General features: G+C 48.0%; 1 protein-coding gene across 1 annotated transcript in view; it reads right to left on the bottom strand.

The window, feature by feature from the left end:
• Nucleotides 1–27,570, bottom strand: part of LOC146207947 (uncharacterized) — a 104,022-nt gene that overhangs the window by 45,019 nt on the left and 31,433 nt on the right. Inside the window, exons 10-11 of the mRNA XM_084577848.1 lie at nucleotides 19,273–19,501; nucleotides 233–343 (exon numbers count right to left, since the gene is read on the bottom strand). Coding sequence (XP_084433974.1) covers nucleotides 233–343; nucleotides 19,273–19,501 — 340 coding nt within the window. The remainder of the gene's footprint in view (nucleotides 1–232; nucleotides 344–19,272; nucleotides 19,502–27,570) is intronic.

The following is a 27,570-nucleotide window of genomic DNA, read 5'->3' on the forward strand; positions in this document are numbered from 1 at the left end:
TCAAAGCTGACGTCGCGTTGGGACGTTAAGTCAAATTTACAACGTACATGCAACCAACCGCATAAACACAGTTTCCTGGCCCGTTCTTCATCTAGAACTGTCCGAGGGCTAGATTTCTCCCCTAGGGCTCGGGCCGTTCTGCTACCTATAGTCTACTTATTGCGATAATCATGGCATTCTAAATTGATGTCTCCTATAGGAAGGTACCGCATTACACCGAGTTGCAACTTACCCTGCGGTAGAAGGCGACCCTGTTCTCTTCGGTTGCACTGGTGGACAGTGAGTACGAGAAGGCCATCGAATCGAGCATCTCGCGCACTTCCTTATCGAGGAAGGTCACCATCTGGGAACCAGTAGAACGCCAAAGTCAGAAATCGCTGCACTGGGCGAGCCTATGGCTGCGGATGAAGTGCTTCTTAACAGGACGCCTGCAGGCTATGGTGTTCAATACACGCTCCTTTAGCGATGCTCTGTGTGGGAAATCTCATACGTATTTTTTCCCCTCAGCGTCGTTTTGTCCTTAGCTGGACTGAGCGAAAACTTGCCTTCCTACTAATACTATGAGGAAATATGGTACTACAGTGGCATAGGCTATGTTCCACCTAATACACAGCTCCTATGAGATGTTTCCAAGACAAGGTACATTTTGGACACAGTCAGGAGAAGGAACGCATGTAATCTAAGGGTGCCATTTTTAGTATCCAGTTAGATGCTGCTTTCACGGCTAATCCCACAGGGAGCTTATAAAGCTTATAAAGCCCAACCCATTGGCTATCGCCGCCTGCGTCGTACACTACACACCGGAGCTTCCTCGCGCTTGTTCAGAACGTAGACAATTTTAAGATGAATTCACCTTCTTTCAGGCCTCGCGACTGCTTTTTCGGCCCATAAGCATGCCGTCTCGCAAGGTCGGCTTTATGAGCACGAAATGAGGCCGCACTATACGTGACCTGGATTCTATGGAACGGGCAAAGAATCCTGGAAACCGATTCTTGAAGCGGCGGCTAGGCTCTTTGAATGCTGCGCGAATCTCGTAAAAGTCCTAGAACGAACATTACGCACGAACGAAGTTACATAGATACAGCCTCACTCGCTAAGGCATCGGCAGCTTCCTTTCCAGGACCCCACAAGCATACATGGAAAAGTTTATATTGAAAATAAATGTATTTGAGTACTCAACACATTGCTGAAAATTGAAGAAAGGCATTTGAATTACATTCCTATCTGCTCCCAAATGATAAAGACATTGCATTACAATATCTTCTGCAGAATAATGAAGTTGCTTTGTAATTGACGTCTATACTAAGGCTAGTAAACAAAACAACCTACCATCATACATGAAGGCCGTGTTATTTCGTTTCCCCTCCAATTTCCTCCATGGACTATTTTTTCCTACTCCTTTCTTACAGCACGCTCTATTACAATGATGACAAAACTCCAGCAAACAACAATAACAGACGCATGGTTGAACGCTCGTCGTTTTCATTGCACTTACGAAAAACTACCGCCAAAGACCGCACCTACTTGGGCTCCGACTGCTTCAACCGTTTGACGCCTCTGAAAAAGGTTATTATTGCTTATGCCACCAGAATTGGCCATGGCACCTTGAGCTCACTAATTTTCACGCCATGGACGTTTCAGGCCCCCTAACCCATCCTGCCCCTCTGTCGCAGTGTGGCTTAGAGTGCAACCACGCTGTGCCCTAACTGACAGAAAAGGAGTGCCACTATGCTCTCCCAACTAGTCGAACTCCGGCTGTCTTGAGCCATCTGTCCCTTCGGCTGCCCCTTGACGTCTTATGTCATTTTACCTGAGGAACAGTTGCAACTACCCGTAGGACACACGCAGTACGTGATCCGGTGACACAGGAGACAGCAGGTCTCAGGCGCACAGGTTTAATCCATTCTGGCCATTTGGCACTTTTATCAAATGCTAGTAATTGCTGATAGCAGCTGCTACTGATGAGAATTTGTGGCAGGTAAAAGTTGTGCTTTACCTTGCTATTATGGCAGCCATGCCTATGCGACCTCTTTTTCATGGTATATCAACAGCAGGAAGTACTCTTCGCCTTTTATGGTATGTGAATGATTAATTGCCTATTTTCGTGTCAGCCTTTGGCCCGTATGACGTTTATTGACTCACAATATCGCTGTTATCATAGAACTCGAGACATTTCCAAAATAATAGAACGCCGCAAGGAATCGCATGACTATTAGCAAGCACAACCCCTAGCATTAAAATGTTTCCAAAAACAGCGCAAACATTCTACAACACATCATTCAGTCCCGATTGTAAAATCTTCAAAATACTCACATTAGTTGTGCAAATCTTCAATAACAGTAATTTATGGCAATAGTATGCGTATGCAATGCGTATGCAATAGTATGTAGACACCCTGGCGTGGTCGGACCCGATTACGGCCAACGCAGGCCCAACAGAGCCATTGAATCGGCAGCCCCATTTGGACAACGCTGTAGTTTCGTGGAAAGATCCGGTATTTCGGTTGCGTGAGCCCTCATAACAATTCTGACGTATGCAGTTAACATGTGCATGCTAGAAGGTCCATCTCAGCCAAGGCTGATATGGAACCTGAAACTTTTTGTGGTAGCCACGACTAATCCGGGTGTTTTTGAACCTAAAGGCCACCTTACTGTAGCACGCAAATTCCCTGCAAGGGTCCAATTTCGGCATCGTGCCAGCATCCCCATCTTGCTGTCCCGTTACGGCTGATGAGTGACCGAAAGCGCATTGGCGTAGGCGGCCTTATTTGGGCTTCACGGGGCTTGCCCATATCGAGCTCTCTCTCGAGGTGAATCCCTCATTCCGCTTGCCCTCAACTAACATATAAGTGAGTGACTAGGGCAGCTACTGACCTCCCTAGATGGGCCCACTTGGGTCCACCATCCCGTGCTACCTGGGTCACCTTTCTACTTTTAATTCCAGAGTCAATCATTATTCCGTGAAATTCGTCTCGTGAGTTACTCAGCAAGGCAAGACTTTTAAGGTATATTGATAAATAAATAAGTAGCAATTGTACACTACTGAGATATTCTTTACCAGCCCTTATCTCTAACTGCTGCCATTCCAGGTCTCCGACTACTTCATTATCGATAATGGCTATTATTCAAGGTATCTGAATACTTCTTTTAAGCAATTGGTGGTGTATTTTCTTGCCCAAGCCTTTTCACATATCGTTCATTTACATTCTGATTTCTCAGTGAGTAGCTTTTGACTGATTTCCATTCTTTGCCGTGATCAATGAACACTATACATATAGACTAGTGTATTCCAATCATTTGTCCATCATCTTGTTCATAGCGTGAATATCATGAATGGCAGAGTACCGTTTCCGAAAACCCACTTGGCAATTTGCTTGGTTAAAGCCTCAGGTTAACCCAATTATATTAGCGATTACCTTAGTAAATAACCTTGGGCGTAAGAGATAGTAAGCTGATAAGTCTGCAATCTTTCAAGTCGTTATCGTTCAGTTTCTTAGGGATCAAGGTAATGTTAGCGTCCTCCAATATTCCGGTAGCGCCGATGGCGGTCCGGTGATTACAGGTGCCCAAATAATAATTCGGAGCGCCGCAAGGCGGCCACTCATCAGCGACGTGCACCGGAGGACGCATAAAGGCAGTCTGTGAATGTGCGGCATCCCTAATAAGCGAGGTGCATCCCTGATGCCGTCCTGAATCAACACTTGCGCTGCGCTGTCTCCGTTTTGCAACTCCAGTGACCATAAGGGCGCTGCGCAGTGATGTTAAGGGTGGCCACGGCCGGTCTCGAGGGAGAGCACGCGCTCTTTCTTACGGTCTTCTCAATTGCCGCGGAAGCAATGGGAACGTTTCTCCTTGAGTAACGATCTCCACCGCCGCCAGGGGCGCGACCTGCCCACTGTTCGCTCCGAGTCTGCTTCAGCGGTAGCGGGCGGCTTTTGCCTGGTTTCGCGCTGTCGCTCGGGGGTTCCGTGGTGAGTACAGTCCCGAAATTAATTAAAACAGAAAATAGATGCTGCAGCGGCATGTCGTCAACGTACCACACATGTGAACGAAGTCTTTCTACAAAGAATATTGTCGCTCAGCAAAAGTTAGACAAGCATATGACATGCATTGCGGCATGGTAGCTACTTTTGTCCATTTTAATACGAATTTTTCCCAAGCCTTTACAAGAATAGAAATAAAAAAACTGAATGAGCAGTGATCACATCGAAGCTTATTCAAGAATAACATGACATCTCGTCTGTAACAGCAAAACCCTCTTTCAGCGCTAGATGCGAAACCATACATGTAGCACCGATGAAAATAATTTCATAAAAATAATGTAAATTGCGAAATGCTTGCATGATATAAAGTATTAGTATAAAAGTCGAGGTAAACGTTGTAGGGTTGAGTTTTAAATGTTATTATAATTCATATATTAGCAAGTGTGTTGTATTATAAGCATTACTTTTATTTTGCAAATAAACGTCATAATGAAATTTTTACATGATATTAAGCTTATTATGAAAACAATCAAAAATGGTTTGATATTTATGACACCACTTGTGCTGAAGTGGTAAAATGAGGCCAATAAATGACGCAGGTGATACTCGATGCAGTGTCTTACAAATGAGTTCACCTGCTATATCGAAAGTATCTAAGAAACTTCTAAATTGCTAAAGAAGGACACTCACACTGACGACACATTTTAAGCCATATAGCGACCCCATTGAGGCTCTCTAATTAAGGCTAATGGGCGGAAGGGAACGACATGCTCTATGCGAGGGCCGTAATAGCTAGTGGCACTTTACTACATAGTCAAGACGGACGTTTCATCTGACCGCAAAATCAAGGCACCTTGCATCGATGCCAAAAAAAAATAAAAAATAATTTCTGCTGTGCCGCAATCGGTAACCGAGGAACTGAAGGAAGTGATGGCATCTCCTTCCATCCCATTTCCCACTGTCACATATTCCGGTTTACCTTACGTCGCTGGATATATCGTTTAGTTAATCAACTTCAAGTGTGACGCTTGCGCTATTCTTCTTAAAATTAGCGAAAGAAGCAGTCCCATGTACACTATTCTACGTGGACAATATTCTAGTCGACTGCATAATCCGAAACCAGAGCTTGTTGCCCTATTGGACAAGTTTTATTTATTTTTTTTTAAAGATGCCGTGCACCTACTACACACAAATGTGCTCGAAGTACTTAAGATCCTGATTCAATCATCACTTGAGAATTCGCCACTGAGTTGCCCGGAAGCAATTGATAACAGCCATGTTATAAAGTCCGCTTCTTTGATATTTGAAAAATTTCTCAGAATCCTTCTTGTCAATTAATTATGGCAAGAAAGTGAGAGACAGGAACGAGAGGCCAACTCCTTATGTGCACAAGCCGTGCAGGAAGATTTTGAGACTGAATTTTCTAGCCGCAGGTCGCACTTTGATGAATCGATGAATGTGCAGTACAATGTGTAACTTTGAAGGACCATTTTGTTTAGTGTTTGCCGCTCTTTTCAATTATGCATAACTGTTTATGCCCATTTCCTTGATTAAATGTTCTATTTTATCTATGTATTAAACAGACTACGTCTGGCATACATATACATCTTCGGTCTTTCAACCGACTGATATGTTTTGAACGAAGTTAAAACAGCCCACTAGTACTCCACTAGTCAACTGAAATATTTTAACTATATGAGCAAATTTTTGTTCCTTACTTTGAATTTGAGACGAGCCATGAATTTTCGCCGGTCCTCCTTTGCTCTGAACGAAAACGACAGCGGTTTACGAAATCTCCACCCATCAGTTTGCCATGCACTCGCGTCAGGTCGCCCTACACCTACTTACAGCTTTCAAAGGCTCACTGCATTGCCTGGTACATTTATTTTGGTACAAAATTTAGGGGCAAGAAGTGTTGAGGTAAGTGTACCCGGAGCTTCATTCGACCGTGCGCGGCCGCCCTGACGAAGGCGCGCGCGCGAGGATTATTGACTATTTTATTCCTCGTACAAGATAAATCTTAGACGCTGAATACAGCATCTTTGTATAAACCATAAGGGGTGAAATGTCAGGACCTGCGGGTTCCAGCTGATGTGGGCGGAGCGAAGAGCGAGCGCACGTTTCCCTTGCGCGTGAGCGGCGGTAGCCGAGGCGACCCCACCGAGGTGCGGCGGGAGGTGGAAACAGACCCCATTGGAGAGGCCGCAAGAGAAGAGTAGCGCGTTCTCCCTCGAGACCGGCCGTGGGAGAGCAGGGCATGTATTGTAAATACCGCATGGTGGTCTTTTGTGCTATTCATGCTTTGGCGCGTGAAGGGAATTGGCAAATTTGGCGCATTATCCTACTTTGTAGGGCGCAAAAAGCAATACCCAAATACACTGTGCACGTTCTACTGTCCTGGTAAAAATCACGCTCGCCGTCCCAGTTTTTTTTTTTTTTGCGGCGAAATGAAATACGCAGCGGTGCCTTCAACAAAAAGCAAAATGTCTAATAGCCTACGATTATTACATTGCAATCCAATAAGAAGGATCAAGGATTTGAATCATACACACATTTTCAAACAGCTCTTCACTTTCGTAGAGTAAGAAGAGTTATTATTATTATTATTATTATTATTATTATTATTATTATTATTATTATTATTATTATTATTATTATTATTATTATTATTATTATTATTATTATTATTATTATTATTATCTTTACCTTGCGCTGATATAGCATAGCACAGATATAATTGCGTTTCGCCTCTATCGCAACGCGGCCAATGCAGCAGCCTTAATGTCGACGCTAATCACAGTGGTTGCTACCGATTATGCGCTAACTACTCGAGTCACAATGTTTAACTACCCACTTCAAGACACACAGTTCAGCCTTGTTACATCTACGTGTCTTGTAAAGCTTTAACCAATAAAGAGCATTTTGTATTGGCTAAATCTTTGCAAGACATAGATGAAACTAGGTTGAACTGTGTGTCTTCAGTTACCACATGCCACTACTCGATGCCCTGGGCGATGTCTGGAGCGATCGGAGGGTGGCGGAGTAGGACAACGCCGCTTGCGGCGGGGGCTAGCCAGCCACCTGATTTTATCTGTTGCAGGCCGTATTTCACCCGCCACTGCTTTAGTGGTGCGCGCGTCTTTCTCTCCCTCTTATTTTACCTTTCTTTATTTTCTCTTCGGTCCGCACGAGGCAGCAGAGTTGGCTCAGCTACAGAGCCAGTAGCAGGCCCGTGCATTTTGATTTCCTTCTTCCTACAGCCACAACAACAAGAACTGGGTGACCGGATTGCCCCTCCTGGGTGGTACAGTGGTAAGACGCCCGACTACTGTCCGGAGTTCCCGGGTTCGAACCCGACCTCGGCGGCTGCGTTTCGTGGAGGTGAAACGAAGTGGCGTCCGTGTGCTGTGCGATGTCAGCGCACGTTAAAGATCCCCAGGTGGTCGAAATTACTCCGTAGGCCTCCACTACGGCTCCTCCTCTCATTCCACCCTCACTCCCACCTTCATCCCTTCCCTTACGGCGCGGTTCAGGTGTCCACGTAGCAAGTGTGACAGATACTGCACCTTTCCCTTCCTGTGAACCAATTATTGGGTGACCGGACGCCATACGTGTTATTAGAACTGTTTAATCACAATCTGCACTTTGTCCATTCCAACAGAACTGGTAGCCTCTTACTTTGAGCTGAGTTGACAACAATACATTGATTAATGAATATTTAGACACTGTGTCCCCCAATTAGCCCCGCCGGGGTGGCGCAGTGGTAAGACGCCCGACTACTGTGCCGGAGTTCCAGGGCTCGAACCCGACCTCGGCGGCTGCGTTTCGATGGAGGCGAAACGAAGTGGCGTCCGTGTGCTGTGCGAAGTCAGCGCACGTTAAAGATCCCCAGGTGGTCGAAATTACTCCGTAGCCCTCCACTACGGCTTCGCTTTCTCTCTTTCCACTTTAACTCCCACCTTCCTCCCTTCCCTTACGGCGCGGTTCAGGTGTCCACATAGCAAGTGTGACAGATACTGCGCCTTTCCCTTCCTGTGAACCAATTATTGGGTGACCGGACGCCATACGTATTATTAGAACTGTTTAATCCCAATCTGCACTTTGTCCATTCCAACAGAACTGGTAGCCTCTTACTTTGAGCTGAGTTGACAATACATTGATTAATGAATATTTAGACACTGTGTCCCCAATTAGCCCCGCCGGGGTGGCGCAGTGGTAAGACGCCCGACTACTGTGCCGGAGTTCCCGGGCTCGAACCCGACCTCGGCGGCTGCGTTTCAATGGAGGCGAAACGAAGTGGCGTCCGTGTGCTGTGCGATGTCAGCGCACGTTAAAGATCCCCAGGTGGTCGAAATTACTCCGTAGCCCTCCACTACGGCTCCGCTTTCTCTCTTTCCACTTTCACTCCCACCTTACTCCCTTCCCTTACGGCGCGGTTCAGGTGTCCACAGAGCAAGTGTGACAGACACTGCGTCTTTCCCTTCCTGTGAACCAACCAACCAACCCCCAATGATATGGCCACGAAACTTTCCATAGCTGGCTTAAGGTAGGTATAGACCCTATTCACTCTCAGGTTTAGCTGGCGGAAGCTGTTACAACCCTGGGGCCGAATCCATGAAAGAGTTCGCTTTGGAACGCGTTCGCTTTCTCTCTCGCCACCTCGCGCCATTGGTCGCGTGTCGCCACCGCTGTCGGTGACGCCATTTCACGAAGGCGGGACCACGGATTTCGTTGACGTCACGAGACATGTCAATCAAATGAAAGCGAACGCGTTCGGTCGCTGTGTGTGGAACTCGGTAAGTGGCGTTCGCTTCAGCGCGAGAATCATGCTGTACGTGCCCCCCGTCGCCGCGCTGTTGTTCGCAGTACTCAGCAAATGTGATCGGTGGCTTCGGCGGTCGCGCGCACATGACGATCTTTTCGACATGCCTGACGATGCCTTCCGAAGGCACTTCAGAGTGTCGAAGGGGCTTGTACGCCGGCTATGCGAAGAGCTAAAACCCCACCTTGGCCCAACGAGGAAAAGCGCGCTCACAACAGAGCGGAAAGTACTCGGCGCGCTGCGGTTCTTCGCTATCGGAGGCTTCCAGGCGTCAGTCGGCAGCGAGATAACTATACGGCTCCCGCAGCCATCGGTGAGCCGGACAAATTTGGCCGTCGCTCAGGCAATCGTGCGTGTCGGCACGGAATAAAACTGGGTGTCGTTTCCTCCGACTCCCGAGGAGAAGGCCCGCGCCAAGGCAGAGCAACCGAGATGGGACCGCCCAGCAAAACCGATTGGCTGCTCTCTGCCCCCAGCGTTCATCCCACCCTTCTCCCCCCGATGCCTACGTCAAATTGACGTCATGGCAAAGCGAACGCGTTCCAAAGCGAACTCTTTCGTGGATTCGGCCCCTGTATTGGGGAGACGCCATAACACTGGGCGGTTCGAAACTAAAAGCACACAAAAAAAATTTCTCCGAAGCGTCGGCGTCGGTCTGCCGGCGTACCTCCTACTGCGCACCGTTCATTTGTCGGACACTTGAGACGCCGTTTGGAACGCCATCCAACCAGAGCTCGGATTTCACCGACGCCGTTTCATGATCAGCCGTAGGCCCTCTTTCTCTCTTTCTTTGCCCCTCTCCAATGTTGCGTTGTGCGTTCCATGGTTGCCAGTAAAGCGCCCCGTCGGGGTGGTGCAGTGGTGAGACGCCCCACTATTGTGCCGTAGTACCCGGGTTCGAACCCGACCTCGGCGGCTGCGGTTCGATGGAGGCGAAACGAACAGGCGTCCGTGTGCTGTGCGATGTCAGCGCACGTTAAAGATCCCCACGTGGTCGAAATTACTCCGTAGCCCTCCACTACGGCTCCTCTTTCTCTCTTTCCACTTTCACTCCCACCTTCGTATTTCCCTTACGGCGCGGTTGAGGTGTCCACAGAAAACAAGTGAGACAGTTACCGTGCCTTTCCCTTCCTATAAATCAGTTTTGGCAGTAAAGCTGCAATGACGTTGAGTCCAAATGCAGCTGATGTTTGCGTGCTCTGATCGCGGTCCACAGACGCCGCTTTCGTTCCGGTGGGCGGTTTTTCCGAGTCGAGGCATTCATCATGCTGTTCAGAAAAGATCTACTTCGTGAAAGACATCGCAATGGGGGTTTCGTCATCATGCGGCATGTTCTGAGGAGAACCACTGTTTTAGACCTTTCTTGCAGGGCCTCTTAACTTGCTTTGTCAATCTCGATATGAAGGTGCGATTTGAAGCAAACAATCATTAATCTAGGCCGTCGCTGATGTTGGTGCGCGTGTAATTTTAAATAAACTTCACTTATTCAGCTAAGGAATCCCGAATGGTAGCGTCGAAAATTTTGTAGATTAAAGCCATATCTTGCACATGGTTACAAGAATAAAGCTGCATTTATAAGGGCTTACTGCTCAACAATACAAATAATGCCCCCCCCCCCCCCACCCCCTCCGTACCGCATAGTGATTATTTATCCAGCGGACAACTTTATTGCAATTGGTCTTAGAAGCCAAGGAGGATTTGCCTTTTTACTACATAAATTCATTGCTTGCTAGACGCTGGCGGTGAGGAAGAACAACGCTGACCATTTCTTGCATCTTGCTGCATCATTTGCAAGACTTGAAGAATTACGCGAGCAGTCATCATATGCCTTGACCCATACGACCTGAGGTGCACTGTAAGGCGGGACTGAGAATACTGGTAGCTGCCGGAAAATGAGCTGTGAAAGAGCTTTCGCAGCTCGTAATCATGCAGGAAGGCACATTTTCCGTCTGCATGCGCCTGTGCTGAAAGCTCAACTTCTTCGCTATAATCTTGCCCCATTAGCAAAGAAGGAGGCACCCTGGAGCTTCAAGACGGCAAACGGATATCTTAGTCATAATATGGCTTCAAATGGTCGACGTGGACGATCTAACGTCCACTGCGGCGATGGTACTGATGTGGGCCAACAGTTCAAAGAGGTACTTTTTTTAGCAGCTAGAGACAGAAAAACACGGGAGCGGCGGCTTCATCCATCCACATTTCTTGCGGGTCGCGAGTTCGAATGCTATCTTTACACTCCGAGGCTCCGCAGCCGCCAGCTCCTCACATCCATGACTGCCTCCGGCAGTACCAGCTCCAGCCTCGCGTTCCCTGCCCTTTCCGTTGCTTGGACTACAAAGCTTCGCCCCAGGTACTTTGCGGCATCCGCAAGCTTCACGGAATCAGCAATAAAGACGTTGAGAATCGGCTTTCATCCCTCGAGCCAAACAAGGTATTTTTTACCTAACGCAAGTAACCAAGCTCTGGTACTCCAATCATAAAGGCGAGCAACCTTGGGTCACCTTGAAAGCCCGCTTCGCGGATATCCTTGGTCGCCCTGTAGTCACCAAACTTTGCAGAGAGCACCATTTGCTCGGACGGGCGCAGCAGACCGGGCAGCCTTGCACAAGTTACATCGAAGACATTTTAGACTTCTGTCTTCGCGTCGGCTTCTTGATGACCGATAGCGACAAGAATCGGCACATCTGGGAAACCACGCATGAAGGCGCTTTCCAGGTGTCACTGGTCGAAGAGCCCGGCGCCATTGGTGATGCCATCACCCTGTGCCATAGTTACGACAATCTTCGACGGCAAGGCGCCGCCACTCGGCAACCCGAAAACATTCGCAGCTAGTCCAATGCCTCACTGCTCGGCGTTCCTCCAAGGAATCAAAGTCTCCGTGCAGAAAAAAGATGCCCGCATTTGTCACTGCATCTACACAAAGTGTAAGGGCGGGACGTAAGACACTGTTTTTTATCATAAACTGGGCTCTCGTTTACTAGCTAGGCAGTTTCTACTCTGCCGGCCAGCCACTCAACGTCTCCCTGCTGCTAAGTTAAACTTATTCGCTGCAGTATCTAAACATACAGCGGTGTCCTCAGGCCCAATATTTTAAAGCATGCCATCATTATTGAAGTCACGCCTCGAACTGGTTTTCAGAAGGCGCGAAGCGACAGGAAAGATATTTGTCCCATCGCGAACTCGGAGAAAAGGTAGGCGCACTGCTTTTTTAGAGCGCAGCTCTTTAGCGCCCGTTCCTGCGTTTCGCGCCGTAGTTGGCGTCGGCGTTGGCGGCGTTGTCCCTGTAACCAGCTCCGCTGCTGGGGCAGCGCGCGCTCCTTCCCCCACCCCCTCCCGCTTCTTCCTCCGTGGCGGCGACCGCGCGTGTTATCGGATTGGGCCCCGCCGGGGTGGTGCAGTGGTAAGACGCCCGACTACTGTGCCGGAGTAACCCGGTTCGAACCCGACCTCGGCGGCTACGTTTGGATGGAGGCGAAACAAATAGGCGTCCGTGTGCAGTGCAATGTCAGAGCACGTTAATGATCCACGGGTGGTCGAAATTACTCCGTAGCCCTCCACTACGGCTCCTCTTTCTCTCTTTCCACTTTCACTCCCACCTCCCTCCCTTTCCTTACGGCGTGATTGAGGTGTCCACAGAAAACAAGTGAGACAGTTACCGCGCCTTCCCCTTCCTATAACAATCAGTATCAGTGTGTGATCGGATTGCTACACGCTCTCTCTCTCTCTCTCTCTCTCCCTCCTCCTCTCTCTTTCTGTGTGGCGGCGAGGGGGCTCTCCGGTTGCCGAATCGGCGGCTGCGTTTCGATGGAGGCGAAACGAAGAGGCGTCCGTGTGCTGTGCGATGTCAGCGCACGTTAAAGATCCGCAGGTGGTCGAAATTACTCCGTAGCCCTCCACTACGACTCCTCTTTCTCTACTTCCACTTTAACTCCCACCTTCCCCCTTCCCTTACGGCGCGGTTCAGGTGTCCACAGAAACAAGTGTGACAAATACTGCGCCTTTCCTTTCCTGTGAACCAATTATCCGGTTGCCGAAACTGCGGCTCGCTATTAGCGGATCACGGTGCGTGAGTCACGTTCGCTATACACGCTAGCGGCGTCAACGGTATCAGTCAGTCGTTGCTATCTGTTTGTCGCGCAACGTTGCTATGTGTCCACGCGCCGTCTCCCGCAACTTCTCGATAACTTAATTGCTCGCTTCATTTCTCCGACCACAAAGCTTCTTTAATGACATAATGGAGCGCTTTTTGAAGGTATACGTGTGAAAATAAAAACAAAGTTGTTTGTAATTGTACATACGTGTCTTGCTCAAGATATTTTCCTCAATCTATCGAAAAAGTGAAAGAGCTGATGAGGTGCGCTCAAACTTCGCATTAGGAAGAAACGTAATCATCGGCAATTTTTTTATACGCATATACAGCTGATTTTTAAAATTCGTAGCAGACTTAAAGCGTCACGATGCTAGATCGCCAAATACACCTAAAGAACAGTCAAAAACACTCTGGCATGCCGAACTGTTGTGATGGGTTCCTGGAAGTTCGCCTCAAATAAAATATATTAATCAAAAGAAAAAATTACGGGCCAACATCAAGTGCGGAAAAAAAAAAGAAATCGCAAGTCTTAGCTGTAGCAATCTTGTTCCTAATTTCTGCATGAGTTTAATCTCTGCAGAATGCATCTTTTTCATCCGCATAACATGACAACCACCATGTGCAATAGTGGAAACTTTAGAATGTAATTTAAAAGGGAAAACCAAAGTACGCAGATGGAAATATTCTTCCAAGAGACGGCCTGTTCTACTTAGAGGGAGGAATTCCTCGACAGCGAGTTTTTTTAAACAAGCGCGGACGAATCCTTCTCGTCAGAATAAATAAGAATTGAAAGGGGTGGTTTTTTTTCTGCACTTCCACCTGAAGACACGACCACGTTTTACGCCATTTTAAAGATGTGAGTTTAGAGAAGCCGCCACCAGCAGACGTCCCAGCGAGCTGAGTGAAAGGACTGTTTCTGTCTTTGGAAATTTTCCGCACCATTAGTATCCTCGCGACGCTGCTCTACCCGGAACCTCTCTGTCAGATAGCGCCCTGCGGCTTCTTATAAACGCCTATGTACAGTAGAAATAATTGTCCTTGAATAGCTCTTCAGAAAGAACGATTTGGCAGCAGGGAAAATTTCAGCTTTTTGCCACAGTCAGAGAGAGAGAGAGAATAAACTTTATTTACACTAGGTAATTACGCGGGTGGTTCACACAGGTCCAAGAAACCACCCGCGTAATTACCTAGTGTAAATAAAGTCAGACCTGGCCAATCAGTTGGCGCTGAAAGGGAAGCTCTGTGTGAGCCAGCTTCGCCTCCCACTGCTCATGCCTAATTTTCTATGAACCGTGTGATTTACGTTGTTTGGGGCAGTTCCAAAGGATGTCGGATACCTCTCTGCAGGCCGGACATGCATTTGTGGTGTATTGCGCTGGCCAAATCTTATTGTGTCAAGTTGGGTTTGGTAGTGTGCGGGCCTGCATGTTTCGCCATATAGTGGCTTCCTGATGAGTGAGGTTTTTGTGGGGATCTACGTATGTTCTGCGATACAGTTGATGGTAGTTTATTATTTCGCTGTATGTTAGTGGAGACGATAGTTCGGAGGTGGACGTTGACGGGGTTCGGAATGTATGACATAGAGCTATCCTGTGAGCCGCCTCATTGCCCTATATGCCTTCTTGTGCCGGGATCTACAGAATACTGTGGCGGGTGTGTGCAAGGAGTGTGATTTCTCATGGTGTTAGCGGCCGCTTGGCAGAGTTCCTCAATCCCATTGAGGTTCAGATTCCAGAAGATATGGGATCGATGTAGTGCTGGTCCAGCGCCACCGCGGTAAAACGACATAATCGCTTGTGCTAGCCGCCTTCTCTTCAGCGCTGAACGCACTATATTGCTGAATGTGAAAGCCTCGCCCTCAGTGAATACCATGTCATAGATTGTGCCAACCGCCTTTTCTCCAACACTGAACGCAATTATTCCGTTACTGAACGCTAGTGCCTCGCCCTTGTATGAACTGTAGCTGTAACGGACCATCATGTACTTTGTTGGTTTCATCGCTGAGAGATTCCTCCGGGGGTCTTCGTCACTTGGTGCTAGGCCTTCAAGAATACGCGTACAATGTAGTGCACAAGTTGAGGTGTCTTCCTCAAGACGTCTACTGTGGGCTCGCAACCCTGTAGAGTCTCCTGATTTTGGCGACACCGAGGCCATTTCCTGCATCTTCGCCCTTTCCTATCGCATCAACATAGGCGCGCGGAATGACCCATCTTTGCGGCCCATCTTTGATAGTCTGACCTCTGGAAGATCGAGTTCTACTCTGCAGCTTTTTGTTACACAGGATGGTGTTTTCTGCCGCCATAACCTACATACTAACAGCCCACACTTTCTGTTATGATACCCGAGCAGCTATGCTGCTCTGTTATTGAAGAACTCCACGACCTCCGACAGCTGGCCACCTCGGGGTTGTCTCGAACTTACGACCGAATATGGCGTTGTTTTTTGGGGGGCATGGACTATATCCCAGCATACCGCGCTAAATCCCAGCTTGCGACACGTGTCTAGAAACCATCGAGGCCACCAGCTCGTCTTCAACCTATTGACGTGCCTTGAAACAGTCATATCGTTTTGGGCTCGACCTTGTTGGCCCGCTCCCGACGTCACGGGCAGAATAAAGATCATTGCGGTGGCAATCAATAATGCGACAAGCTATGGCATCCCACAAACTTTACCCACGAGCTGCGCTACGGATGTCGCTGATTTTCTTTTACACATAGTCATTCATCACGGAGCTTCCCGCCAATTAATCAAAGATAGCGGTCGCTGCTACTTGTCCCGAGTTATTGAAGACACACAGCATTTATACTCTACGAAGCATACGCTGAAACCGCGTACCAACCTCAAGCGAACGGGCTCACAGAGTTCTTCAACTGGACGCTGACAGATGTGTTATCCATGTATGTCTCACCTGATCACGAACCCTGGGACCTCGCGTTGCCATAAATGATATTTGCTAACAATTTTCGATGCATGACACGACTGGTTATAATCCTTCCTGCTCTTTCGTAGGCAACCCGCCTAAAATTGGATGTGCTAGTGCCGGCTTCTGGCCGCTCCATAACCACCTACGAACGTCACGCCATTGTTAAACCCACTCAAGCGCACCCTGTAGTAGCCCATAATCGGATCCTCGCCTCTCAAACTTCCCAGATGTCTGCCTTCGATATTCGCCGTGTCCGTATCTTTTTTGATCCAGAGCCCCCGGTTCTTGCATGGTCACTTGCACGCTGTTTCACCCTCTCGACTAAGCTTGTCCCCCTATAGGGGTCCTTCTCATGACGCGCGAAGTCATCGAATGCCCCGATTACAACATGTCATAATTGACTCAAAATCCAGAGACGCAAAGGTAATTATAGCACTACATCTAACAAAAGAATTTGACAACGTTAAAACACCAGGCAATTCTCGCGGGACGGCCGGAATTAGAAGTCGCCGAGAGGACATATAACTACGTAATAGATTTCCTGACAAACAGGACGCAGAAACTAAAGTTTCAGGAGATAGAATCCCCCACTGTCCACCTGGGAAGTAAAGGAACGCCGAAAGGCTCGGTGCTCTCCCCCTTCGTCTTTAACGTGGTGATGAGAGGCCTTCCCGCCGCTCTTAAAGTCATAAAAGAACTAAAGTTCAGCATTTACGCGGATGACGTTAATCTCTGGATGAACAATGGCAGTGACGGCAACATAGAGGAACGTCTACGGGCGGCGGCGGACACCATTGTGTCCGACGCGGCCGAAAGGGGTCTTGCGTGCTCTCCGCAAAAATCCGAAATTTTCATATGTAACCCAAAATCAATGAGGTGCAAGGACGACTATAACGTAAAAATAAATGTCGACGGGAAAACCAAAAACCGTACCAAAAGTCCAGCAAATCAGAATCCTCGGACTTTTTATTCAAGAGGAGGGGTATAACGACGGAACGATAAAAAACTCACTACCTACGCGACGCAAGTAACAAGGATATCTAGGAGGATTGCATTCAAAGGCAGAGACCTCAAAAAGAGAAGCCTCTTGAGACTGGTGCAGGCATACATAATAAGCCGAATATGCTATGCCACACGGTTCCTCAGCATCAGGACCAATGAAAAAGATAAGAGGGCACTGGGTCTACCCATCTCCTCTTCTACGGTACGCCTAATAGAAATGGGAGTGCATAATAGCTGGACGGAACTTTCTGAAGCGGTGAGAATCGCCCAACATGAGAGATTAAGTAGGTCGAGCACGGGTCGAACCATCTTAGAATGGGTGGGTCGAAAAAACAGATAGGGGCACAGCCTACAAGGTTGCCCTACCACCACAATGTCTCGAGAACATCATTGTTCGTCTTCTCCCCCGCAACATGTACCCAGAATACCACAAGAAGAGACGGGAGAAGAGAGCAGAAGCACTGGTTAAAAGAACAAAAGAATTCAGAGTAAAAGTGGTTGCATGCCTGCGTAGACGCTGCAAGCGGCCGATCAAGGGCAGCAGTCGCCGCGGTAGTCGATGGTAGCGGCGCACCAGTCGTCTCCGCCACCATCCGAAGTAGAAACATAGACACGGCTGAAGAGGTCGCAATAGCGCTCGCTTGCGTCGGAACGAAGGCTAGATTGATCTTTAGCGACAGTAAAACTGCCCTCTGGAATATCGGAAAAGGCAGGGTCTCACAAGAAGCCGCCCGAATTCTAAAAGCTGCAACTAAAATTGATCGCAAAATCACCCTAATTTGGGTCCCAGCACACACGTTCGTCCCCGGCAACGAGGCGGCCCATGATCTAGCCCGAGATCTCTACTTCCGGGCAAACGCGGAGCCGCCCCACTGACAGGCGATGGACGAACGTTTGCAAACCTATAAAGAAATAATCGAAAATGATAGATTAGGAAGACGTCTGATGCCGCCACCGGATTCTAGCTTGAATATAAAGAGGCCATAGCTTGGCGGCAATTACAAGCCGGAAATTTCTCAAACCCTGTCCGGTTGTTTCACACCCAGATATATGAGAGAGAAAATTATAAATGTAAAGCCTGCGAAGCGAGGGGCACCTTTGACCATATACTTTGGGAATGCCCTAAGACTCCGGGCGCTAGGGACAGCATTAAAAGTAGAGAAGCCTGGGTAACCCTGCTGCGAAGCGACGTCCCCGCTGACCAGCAAAAAGCCATCCGTCTGGCGGCTGAGGCCGCGAATAACCAATGTATATTCGCCAGTCCTTAGTCGCGGAGGTTCCAGCCCTCGTTCCTCAGGCCTGCGTGCCAGGAGCGGGGAGTAGGGGGCCTCCTAAATCGGTGGAAATTAAAGTTTTAATCAAGCAATCAATCAATGTGACAGGGGGAAGGAGGTAGTGAAGGGTGGCTGCTCTAGGCCCTATGGGGCTGGGACTGGTCGGTCGACACCGCTTGCGGCAGGGGCTATCCTGCCACCGAATTTGTATCTGTTGTAGGCCGTCACTGCACCCGCCACCGCTTCGGTAGTGGATGACGGCTGTTGCAGCGCGCGTCTTCCTCTCCCTCTTCTTTTTCTTTCTTCTCTACTTTCTCTCCTGTCCGCACGAGGGAGCGGAGGTGGCTCAGCTACAGAGCCAGTAGCAGGCCCCTGCATTTTCTTTTCCTTCTTCCTACAGCCACAACAACATCGATGTGACGTATGAACTTATCCCTATTCTGACCGCGTCCTCAACCTCTCGCCCCACCACTGACATTGCACATTCCCGTCTTTACAGCCACACTATGTGATTCCTTTTTTTACCAGTTTAACACCACCCAATTTAATTCCCCTCCGCGCGAGCTACTGATGGCTCTATTATCTTAGGTGCAACCGTATATTTGGAAGCGGCGGCTGCACAGAAAATTATCCGCCTTTTACAACGAATTCGACTGAACTCGGATGTGGAAAACATTCTCTTCAATGAAGTAACTTCGCCAAGCTGACAACTGCGGCCAGCTTACTACAGTATAGCCGGATTATTCGAAACTTTAGCACCTTTTACCATGAGTGCATTGCTCATTAAGAAACTTTCTTAGCAGTGGTGCAGTGATATGTGTCTCTCATAATATATGTCAATTAGTACCCACAGGCGAATAGCGATACCTCTAAGAATTTCAGCTTTTTATACGCGTTTCTAAATATTCATCTTATAAAAATTTGCCCGGTCCGTGCCTTGGTGCACGCCATCAGCTTTAGGTTTGTAAGCTAACATGTATTTCTTCAGTTTAGAACCGCATCACTTCTCTCCGTTTTCTGTTACAGCATATTCCTTCCAATCAGTCCTCACTCAAAGGATTTCGTCGCAACATAACTCGCTGAAGCTTATATTTGGTACTACATCATGATTCGCTATATCATGTGACAAACTGCCCTACGGTTTTGGGAACGCGGCAGCAACAAAAGCTCTATCCGTACCGCGCTGGCATTGGTTCCCCCTGGGTTGATGCCAGTCGGTGCACCGAACTGGAGGGCTCGGGCGTAGAAGGTATTGTGCCCGAGCACGCCAGGCAAGATGCGGTCAGTGTGCAGGACGCAAAGGGGTCCGGAGTTCTCAGTGAATCCCTTGATGGCGAGGCGGCCATAGGCGAAAATCAAAGCTTCGATCTGCATCAGTACGTTCAGCTTAGCGACGAAGAGGTTATCCCTGCAAAAGATGTGGACATATGATGTGACATGTGATATATAACATGGGAGCCCTAATGGCTGCCATGCCATTTCAAACTCCTCATCATGAGGCACGGACACAGGTAATGAGGGCCGCATGACATTGTGATCACTAAAGCCACTCGGCTACTCTTTAACCGTTTCCAACGGAGCTTTGAAACCACGTTTAAATGAAGGGAAAAAAGCAGCGTATGACAACTCAGACGGAGCGAGATCGAAGTGCTGCATGCTATGGCCCTAACCAAAGCACTGGTGGGAAGTCTGCTTCGCAAAACGAAGTTGTCCAGTCAGCAGCAAAAGACGCTAAGGATCGTGTCGCGCGGAGCTAGGCTGACGCTGCACCGAATGCGTAGTGACAGGGACAAAGGTCTCGAATGAATTCTGGCAGGCTGAACGGATTAACTGCAGCTTCTTTGTAAAATGATATTTTCAGCGGTAGTTGTGCGTCTGCCTCAGACGCTTCTCGAAGTGCGACAGAGGTAAGAAGGCACCTGTCCAAACGACTTCACTTAGGTACTCAGGTGGGTATCGTCAACGGCAAATGAGCTTGCGCTTCGTGAAACACCTCATTAATCTAACACGTTTAGCAGTTTTAGAATAGTTTGGCTTGTGGGGTTTAACCTCCCAAAGTGACTCAGGCTATGAGAGTCGCACAGCACACGGGTGCCATGCTTCTCACCTCCTGCGCCAACGCTCCTCTCGCTTTAAAGCGTAAGCCTTTACAGGCACATGACTGTTCGTCCATCAGCACGTGCGTGCGCCCGAGAGAAGGTTCCCACTACCTTGCGAGATTCGGCAGGGTTCTGTTAACCATTAAAGCTATCAGTGAGATCTTCCGAGCAGCATCCATGGCGGTGCCTCCTGTTTCCCCAGCCTAGTGACGAGAGGGCGAGGTTTCATTTCTGTCGGGTAATAAAAGTTATCTCCTCCTCCCCTTAATGATAGATAGCGGCCGGTAATAATAGTGGTAGTTAGTGATAGTTTCAGCTAGTGCAGACGCTATCTTCCATGAACGGACGTGACGTCATTACCAGCTGGGACGCCATCACGTCACATTCAGTTATGCCCGAAAATTCTGAGAGCGCTATGGAATCTACATTGCAGAAAAACGAAAGCCGGAGCGTTGCTGCTGCACGGAGCATCACTTTTCCTCTCATTATCAACAAAATCCAATCAGTGCTACTATCATCCTCACGGTAGACAAGAAGAATTATGTGCATTTCACGATCCCGAGCGCGGCGCAGTTGGTCGAAGGGGTGGAGGTTGTTCGATTCCCAGTTGAGGCCGCATTGTTATTATTCAAATGACGTCCACAGGATGACTTACAAGCAACGTTCTGCTTACAAGTGACACATCTAGGCCATTTTTTTAACCTACACCACCTACACCAGTGCAGAAAAAATTCATTGTAGGTATATAAAATTTCCTACACTGGTGTAGCTGGTGTAGGTTAAACAAATGGCCCTATCAGCGAGCAGATCCGATGCACAGATCTCGTGCACAACTCTCGCGCGCGGGATTTCGTTCCATGACTCTACAAAGGCTTTCGCCTTAATCAGCAGAACTCATCATGACGTTACATTCGGTCATGACAAATAACTTCACCAAGCAATTCATGCAGTAGGAAGCTGACCCCGCCAGGTGTCCGACCTAGGGATCCGTGCTGCACCTTCCATTTGGCGCTTCCTTGAACGTCGCACCACACAGACAGTAAAGCAGGATCAGCGGCGTTCCAAATTTGTTTACCGGAAAGGGTAGGTGTTTTATATTTCACAATTGTTCTGTGGGCACCTAGAACACACCATAATGGAATGGGGGAAGGTGGAAGTCAAAGATGAAAGTGAGGACGAAATCCAGTAGTGCAGGCTACGGAGTGTTGGTGGCGGCAAAATTTTAATTGAGCAACTTAGGCGAATGGACGAGGGTGGAGAATGGGGAATGGGAGGGACAAAACGGCGACAGGCCCTCGAATCTGTCTAGATGACCGAGCACATTTGGGTCGCGGTGACCTTCAAAGCCTAGCCCATGATGCGGAGCTGTAGCTCCGGTTGTGAGCTATGACGAGCGGCCTCCTATCGCTCCTCTGATTCTCTTTTTTAACGGAGGTTTAAGGTTTACCACTCTGGTACCCGGGAATAATATACAGTTAGGGGATTTTTTCCCCTATATTTATGAGGGAGCGAAGAAAGTAGAAGGCATTGTGGCGGTTTGAAGTCGGCGCCAAGCGGAGTAATTTCGACCACCTTGGGACCTTTAAAGTGCGCTGACATCGCACCACACACTGACGCCTCTGCGTTTCGCCTTGATTTGGTTTGGAAGGTGCAAATATACCCATGACAGCTCAGCAAACATAACGCTAAAGACTCAGCACCCGCAGCATGAAAGAGCACTGAACGAAGGTAGAATGGGAGCCTCAGTTCGTAAGCCGAGCCAACGTTTCAACAAGTGGACTTGTCTTCATTTGGTCCCTGTAGACTATAAGGCGAAAGCCTTTCTATGCTCACGGAACGAAATGCCGTGTACGAGAGTTGTGTGCGAGATCTCTCAGCGCTTCCTAATAAGAGGTGTTGAATCTGCGCGCGAGATTCCGCGAGATGTGTTCTCCTTGTCTAACGTTCCTGCCATCTGCAATCCCACACTTTAATTGCCGTCAAGGAACGGCATGCGTCATTACCGAAGGAAGTGTCACAGATACTGCGCCTTTCGTTCCCTGTACACCAATTATTATTATATGTAGGACTGCAACGAACGCCGATAAGAGGCAAACACTGATACGCAAAGGATAGGAAATAAAGGGTAGGCTTTCGCCATTCTGCTCTTAAGAAACATCTAAGAGACCCTCAAGTTTTTGTCGACCGTATAGCTGCCTCTACGAAGTGTATAACTAGAAAATGCGCTCTGGAGCTAGCGCTGACAGTAGGTTTCGAGTTTTTGAGCGCTTATTTCTGTCTTTGTCTTTTCGAGTTGTTTTCTAACTGGTTACGCTATATCAATAAAAAATGTGCAAAGGGCATGGAGCTCCCTTTATTAGTTGGCAGGTACTGCACCATATCTAACGCGCGACGTCGAGGTATACGTTTATCGCCCATCTTCACCTCTTGTGTAAGTCTGACATCGGCCACCGGCCAAAGTGCGCAAGAGGACTCAAAGCTTACAGCTAGGGTACTTAACGAATGATCCACCAGCAGTTTGTACGTAGATGTCTTAGAGGTGCGACTGAGTTGTGAGCTACCGATAAAGCTGCACAAGCGGACAGTCGATATAGACGGCCTAGTCAAGAGCTCCGCTGAGCAGACTTAACTCGATCGCCTGATGCATGTCAGAGCACCCTTTTCTGTCAACTTGAAAAGAATGGCAGAGACGTTTCCAGGTGTGTGCAAGACTTCTACAAGAGATCGCATCTGTGCTTGCATGTGTGGCGTACGGGAGCACATAATAGCACGCTTGGTGCTCTATACCTTACGAAAAACAGAGCAGAAGCTACCACTACCAGCTTTATACTGGCCACTGAGAGAGCCAGTCAGAGGTAATTTATATCGGAATAAGCGAACTTCAATGTGTATGGAGACAACAAGTAAAGCGTGATTCTCGCCTTTTCTTTTCACCTTTACAAAATTTGCAGCAAACGAGCAGCCACTTTAATGATCCACCCCTCCGCGATGGCACAGTGGTTAGAGCACTCGACTACCGAGCCAGGTAACCCTCCTTCGATTCCGCCCGCGGCTCAAAGAGGAGGCAAAAGGTGAAGCGCCGCTATCTTATGCTTGGCAGGAGACTTCATTGGCTTCGGCTACTTTCGATGAACAAAGAGCGTTCGAATAGCATTGAGTTTCACTTTCCTCGGCACGCAGCTTTGAGGGATCAGCTGCTCAAATTTATTGTTCGTGAACCTGTCTGTTCAAAGCGGAAATTTAAAAAAGCAATGGCACAGAAATCTGCGTTCCACAAAATGTAAAGCATATAGGTGTGTCCCAGCTAACTTTAACCAAGGGTTAAAAAATGAAACCTTTAAGGTAGACCATGGAAACCACTTTTATACAGCTGCCAGCCGTATTGCGCATCAAAGGCCATTTTTACTTTGCGATTAATTATTCATTAATGCTATTACGAATGCCTCGCATGTACCTTTTTCCGATCTCCAAAGGAAGCCTGCGAAATACAAGAAATAACCCCGTGACTAGCGCATTCATGGGCCAATATTGTGGTGCTCTCAATCAGGGTTTTAGTGAACCAAATCAGCTGCAGCGGTGACTCGACGGCCTAGTTACAGCCGCAAACTGATATGTTGATGATGGTTGCAGCGACCTCGCCGCGCCCGCTGCTATTTCCGTAGTCGCGTGCGCCGACTGGCTAAACGGTATGAAGAAACCATCCCGGATATATGAACCTGCCGCTGCAGCTGGGCTGCGGAGCCAAGTCCACGACGGAATTCGTTCCCTCAAAACCCGATTGATAGGAGCACAATCGTAGCGCGTTATTGCGTCAGTCACGTGATATTTTTGCATCTCGCAGGCTTTCTTTGGAGTTGAAAAGGAGACATGCGAGCTTTCTGTAATCGAAAATGATTTAAACTGAGGTTTCGTGAAATAATCTCCAAATTTGCAATACACATTTCCTATAGTTCAGAAAAAATATCTTAATAACTGAATATATAATTGCAAAACAAAACATTGAGTGTGTTGAGCAAGACGGCTGACAGCGCTATGCAACGATTGGTTCCACTGGTCTGCCTCAAAAGTTACATTTCGTAACATTTGGGGCTAAAGTTACCTGAGGCACCCTGTTATAATCTTGAGCACTATAACTGGCGCAACGTAATATTGCCGTGAAGTCTTGCTCATCTGTTTTCCCTTCGCCGTTCGTCATCGGCTTACGGCCTTATTTGTGTGCCTCCACGCGCCTATCATGATCTGAACGATTTGCCACGCGAGCCACATTCTACCATTTTATAGTTATAGGTAGTTATAGTTCATTCATAAGCATTTTAGTGCTCCTTTAGTGTCATAGACAGCGGCGGCAACAGCAATCTCCATGCAACAAAAAGTTGTTTTTTGTTAGTCTTTTTTTTTTGTGTGTGTGAGATGGGCGTGGCGGTTCCCACTTAAGTTGCCTAATGGCGTTAGTCGTTCGATTAGCAAGCGCCGCTTTTGACCAAAATACCGGCATAGCTTCGTTAAATGCAGCGTTATACTCAAAACATACAGTTAGCTTAAATATAGTTAGTGCACACGGTGGAACTGAATGCTTCGCGGACATGCTGCACATTGCAGCTGCAAAAATCTAACAAATCCGTACACATTACCTGATGCTACAATAAATATTAGTGATGAGCACGCAGCGAAGAAGTTTAGGAAAAGCTTGCTTCTCTCCCGTAACCGGAAAATGTCACGGGCGCTGACTACTTGCTATAGGCACACTACAACTAGCGGGAAAACGCGAAATGGAGGAGGTCTTCCGCACGCCGCTTGCCGCCGAAGTACTCTTTTTTTTTTTTTTCAGGCTGGTTTCTTCTATGTTCAGCTCAACGATGGAGTCGGTAGCTATCTTTCTCGTTCCGCAGAACGGAGTAGCCAATCGAAGCCAACAGCGGACCGTGACGTCATTCCAAATTATGTGACCCTCCGGCGAAGGCAGCTGCTTCGTGAGCGACACGTGACTACAAGAAGATGGCGACACTGATAAGCGCGCGCTTTTCCGCCTATGCTAATGTAACTAGATTACTCCTTCCTCCCTCTGCTTGTTAACGTCCTCTCTCGGCGCATCCTTTATTTTATTCTAGGTCAAACGCCGCGGAAGATGCGCGTATTGTAAGCGTCATTCCGAAGAGCTGCTGCGAGGCGCCGTCACCGCTACGCCGCTGCGGAAAAATTCCCACTAGTGTGAACGGGGCCTACGACTGCTGCCAGATGCCGCCCTCGTCGCTTTCTCACGGAAGGCGCGCACTCGGGGAGAATATTTTTGCAGGTCCAGGGAGCACAGTGATAGACACGTGGGTGACGCAGCGTAACGTATATGTATCTTATGGAATTGGTTTTTTTTTTTTTTTGCTTGAGAAAGGAGTGCTGTTCAGTCGAAGAGGAGCAATTGTCGCTGCGTTCGCAATATTTCGCTTTCGTTTTTTTCTTCCAGTAGTTAGGCGGGAAAACTGGCATACAAAGCGACGCAGAGAGTGAATCTTCGCAGTGCGCAAGGATTGTGAGCTTACTTTCCTCATTGTAATGAAGACTTGCAAGAGTGATGACCGTCTGCGGTTGAAAGAGCTACGCATTAGTTATTTGCTCACACGCGCTCGCGCATACGCCCATACACATGTAGTTTCGTAGTGGAGGAGAATAACGGTCAATACTCAAAGTTTGGAAGCACTCTGCTCGAAGCATCTTCTAAAGGGCGCGTAAACATTGACGTTGGCATTAAGCGTAAAATTGTACAAGCTGTTCCTTAGCTTATGGACGAACAGATTTCCGTCCCTTTATCTGTTTCACATAACGGGCGTAGCTTCAGGTGGAAAAGCTGCCGATTGAGCCCAGAGAAATCTTTTGCGCCGCCTTTGGTACCGCTCAGGCCACTGCAGCAGTGGGGTGACATTGACCGCGCACACAGTTACACAACCAATTAAGCGAGCGGCAGCTCCAGCCTCAAGCCGTCTCTTTTGAAAACGCCGTTGCATTAGACAGTTCGCCCGCCCCTCCATTCCGCACCGCTAAAAGCGTGCGTGCTGCTTGCTGTATGCTTTCATCGCAAGACGACAGATCAAAGCCGTCACTCGTTTGAACGCGCTCCGACGGTCGTCCCTTCAAGCCTCTCCTTTCATCCTTCCCATGCATTGGACTATCGATAGATATACTCAAGCCCGCTCTCCCTCCCTCCAAGTATAATTTAAAAAAAAAGCACCAGAAAGACACGCAGGAAAGACGTAGACAACACGTCACTTTTATGTCACGTGTATGCGTGCCCAGGACATGCAAAATATCCTCCAGCGCGCTTGAGTCAGTGCGCAGTTTCATTGTTGCCTGGAAGAGTTCGGGCTGTCGCGACAGAACGCGTTGCAATTGTTCATATCCTTTGAAAAAATGTCCTGTGCAGCAATCAGAAAGTTAGGTTGTTTAGCCAATGTTCAGGCCATCAGTGTTCTGCTCTTCTTGCACTGTTTAAAGGACGCTTATTACATTGTTGGCTCTGTCACAGAAAAGGGACTCTGCGCATTTTCAGCAGGGAAACCGTTTCCTTAGTTTCCTGGTCACTAAGCCTGCAGCATAATATAAAACTCCGCTCACGATTTTCGTGTCGTTGCTGCCACTACGCAGAACATCCACTCTCCGGATTCAATTGCACCGTCCCAATCATCGTTTACGAGGGTTCATTCTTCAAAACCGTCACAGAAAACAGAAATTTTCTGTGGCGGTCCTTCCCCTCGTGTTTAACTCTTACCGAACTTAGGATGTTTATGCCAACTTTTGAAGCTTGGCATTCAACACAGTTTCAAAAAACATCGCCACGTCAGGATGTTGTTTCTTCCTTCGTGGCCGGCAGCCGAAGGAGCTGGATCTAGCGACTCAAGACAGATGCGTGCGAACCGTGCAAACCCAGTGGTTTAACGAATTATATTTTTCTCATTTTTGTATCCTTCAATCCTTAGACTTGCGAAGAATTTATTTTAAAATGTGCTTTGAGCTGTGGTCTAATAAAGAGAGCAAATCATTTTCTACAGTGCGTTAGAAATGCGTGTTGTTTAAGGGAGCCGAGAACAGTGTTTTCAAATCGTGAATGTGAGTGCGGTATACAATTTTCGCGGCGTTTCTGCCCTCGTTTGAAAAGTTGTTATCTAGTCTTTCAAATGCACATATTACCAACGGCGCTGCAAAATGTTCCTGGATTAAAAAAAAACAAAAATTTTAAATATATCATGGTTTCCCTGCAATGTTCTCGAGGCATTGATTAAAATTAATATTTGCCGATATAAGGGGCCAGCTGGGTCTGTCCTTCGATGTGAGTCAACCCACCTGTGTGGATAATACAGCGTTTTAAAGACTAGTCTGGTCGCAGGGAAGC

Source organism: Amblyomma maculatum, chromosome 1 (genome assembly GCF_055883805.1).
Source record: "Amblyomma maculatum isolate TAMU_Amacu chromosome 1, ASM5588380v1, whole genome shotgun sequence".
Taxonomy (NCBI): domain Eukaryota; kingdom Metazoa; phylum Arthropoda; class Arachnida; order Ixodida; family Ixodidae; genus Amblyomma; species Amblyomma maculatum.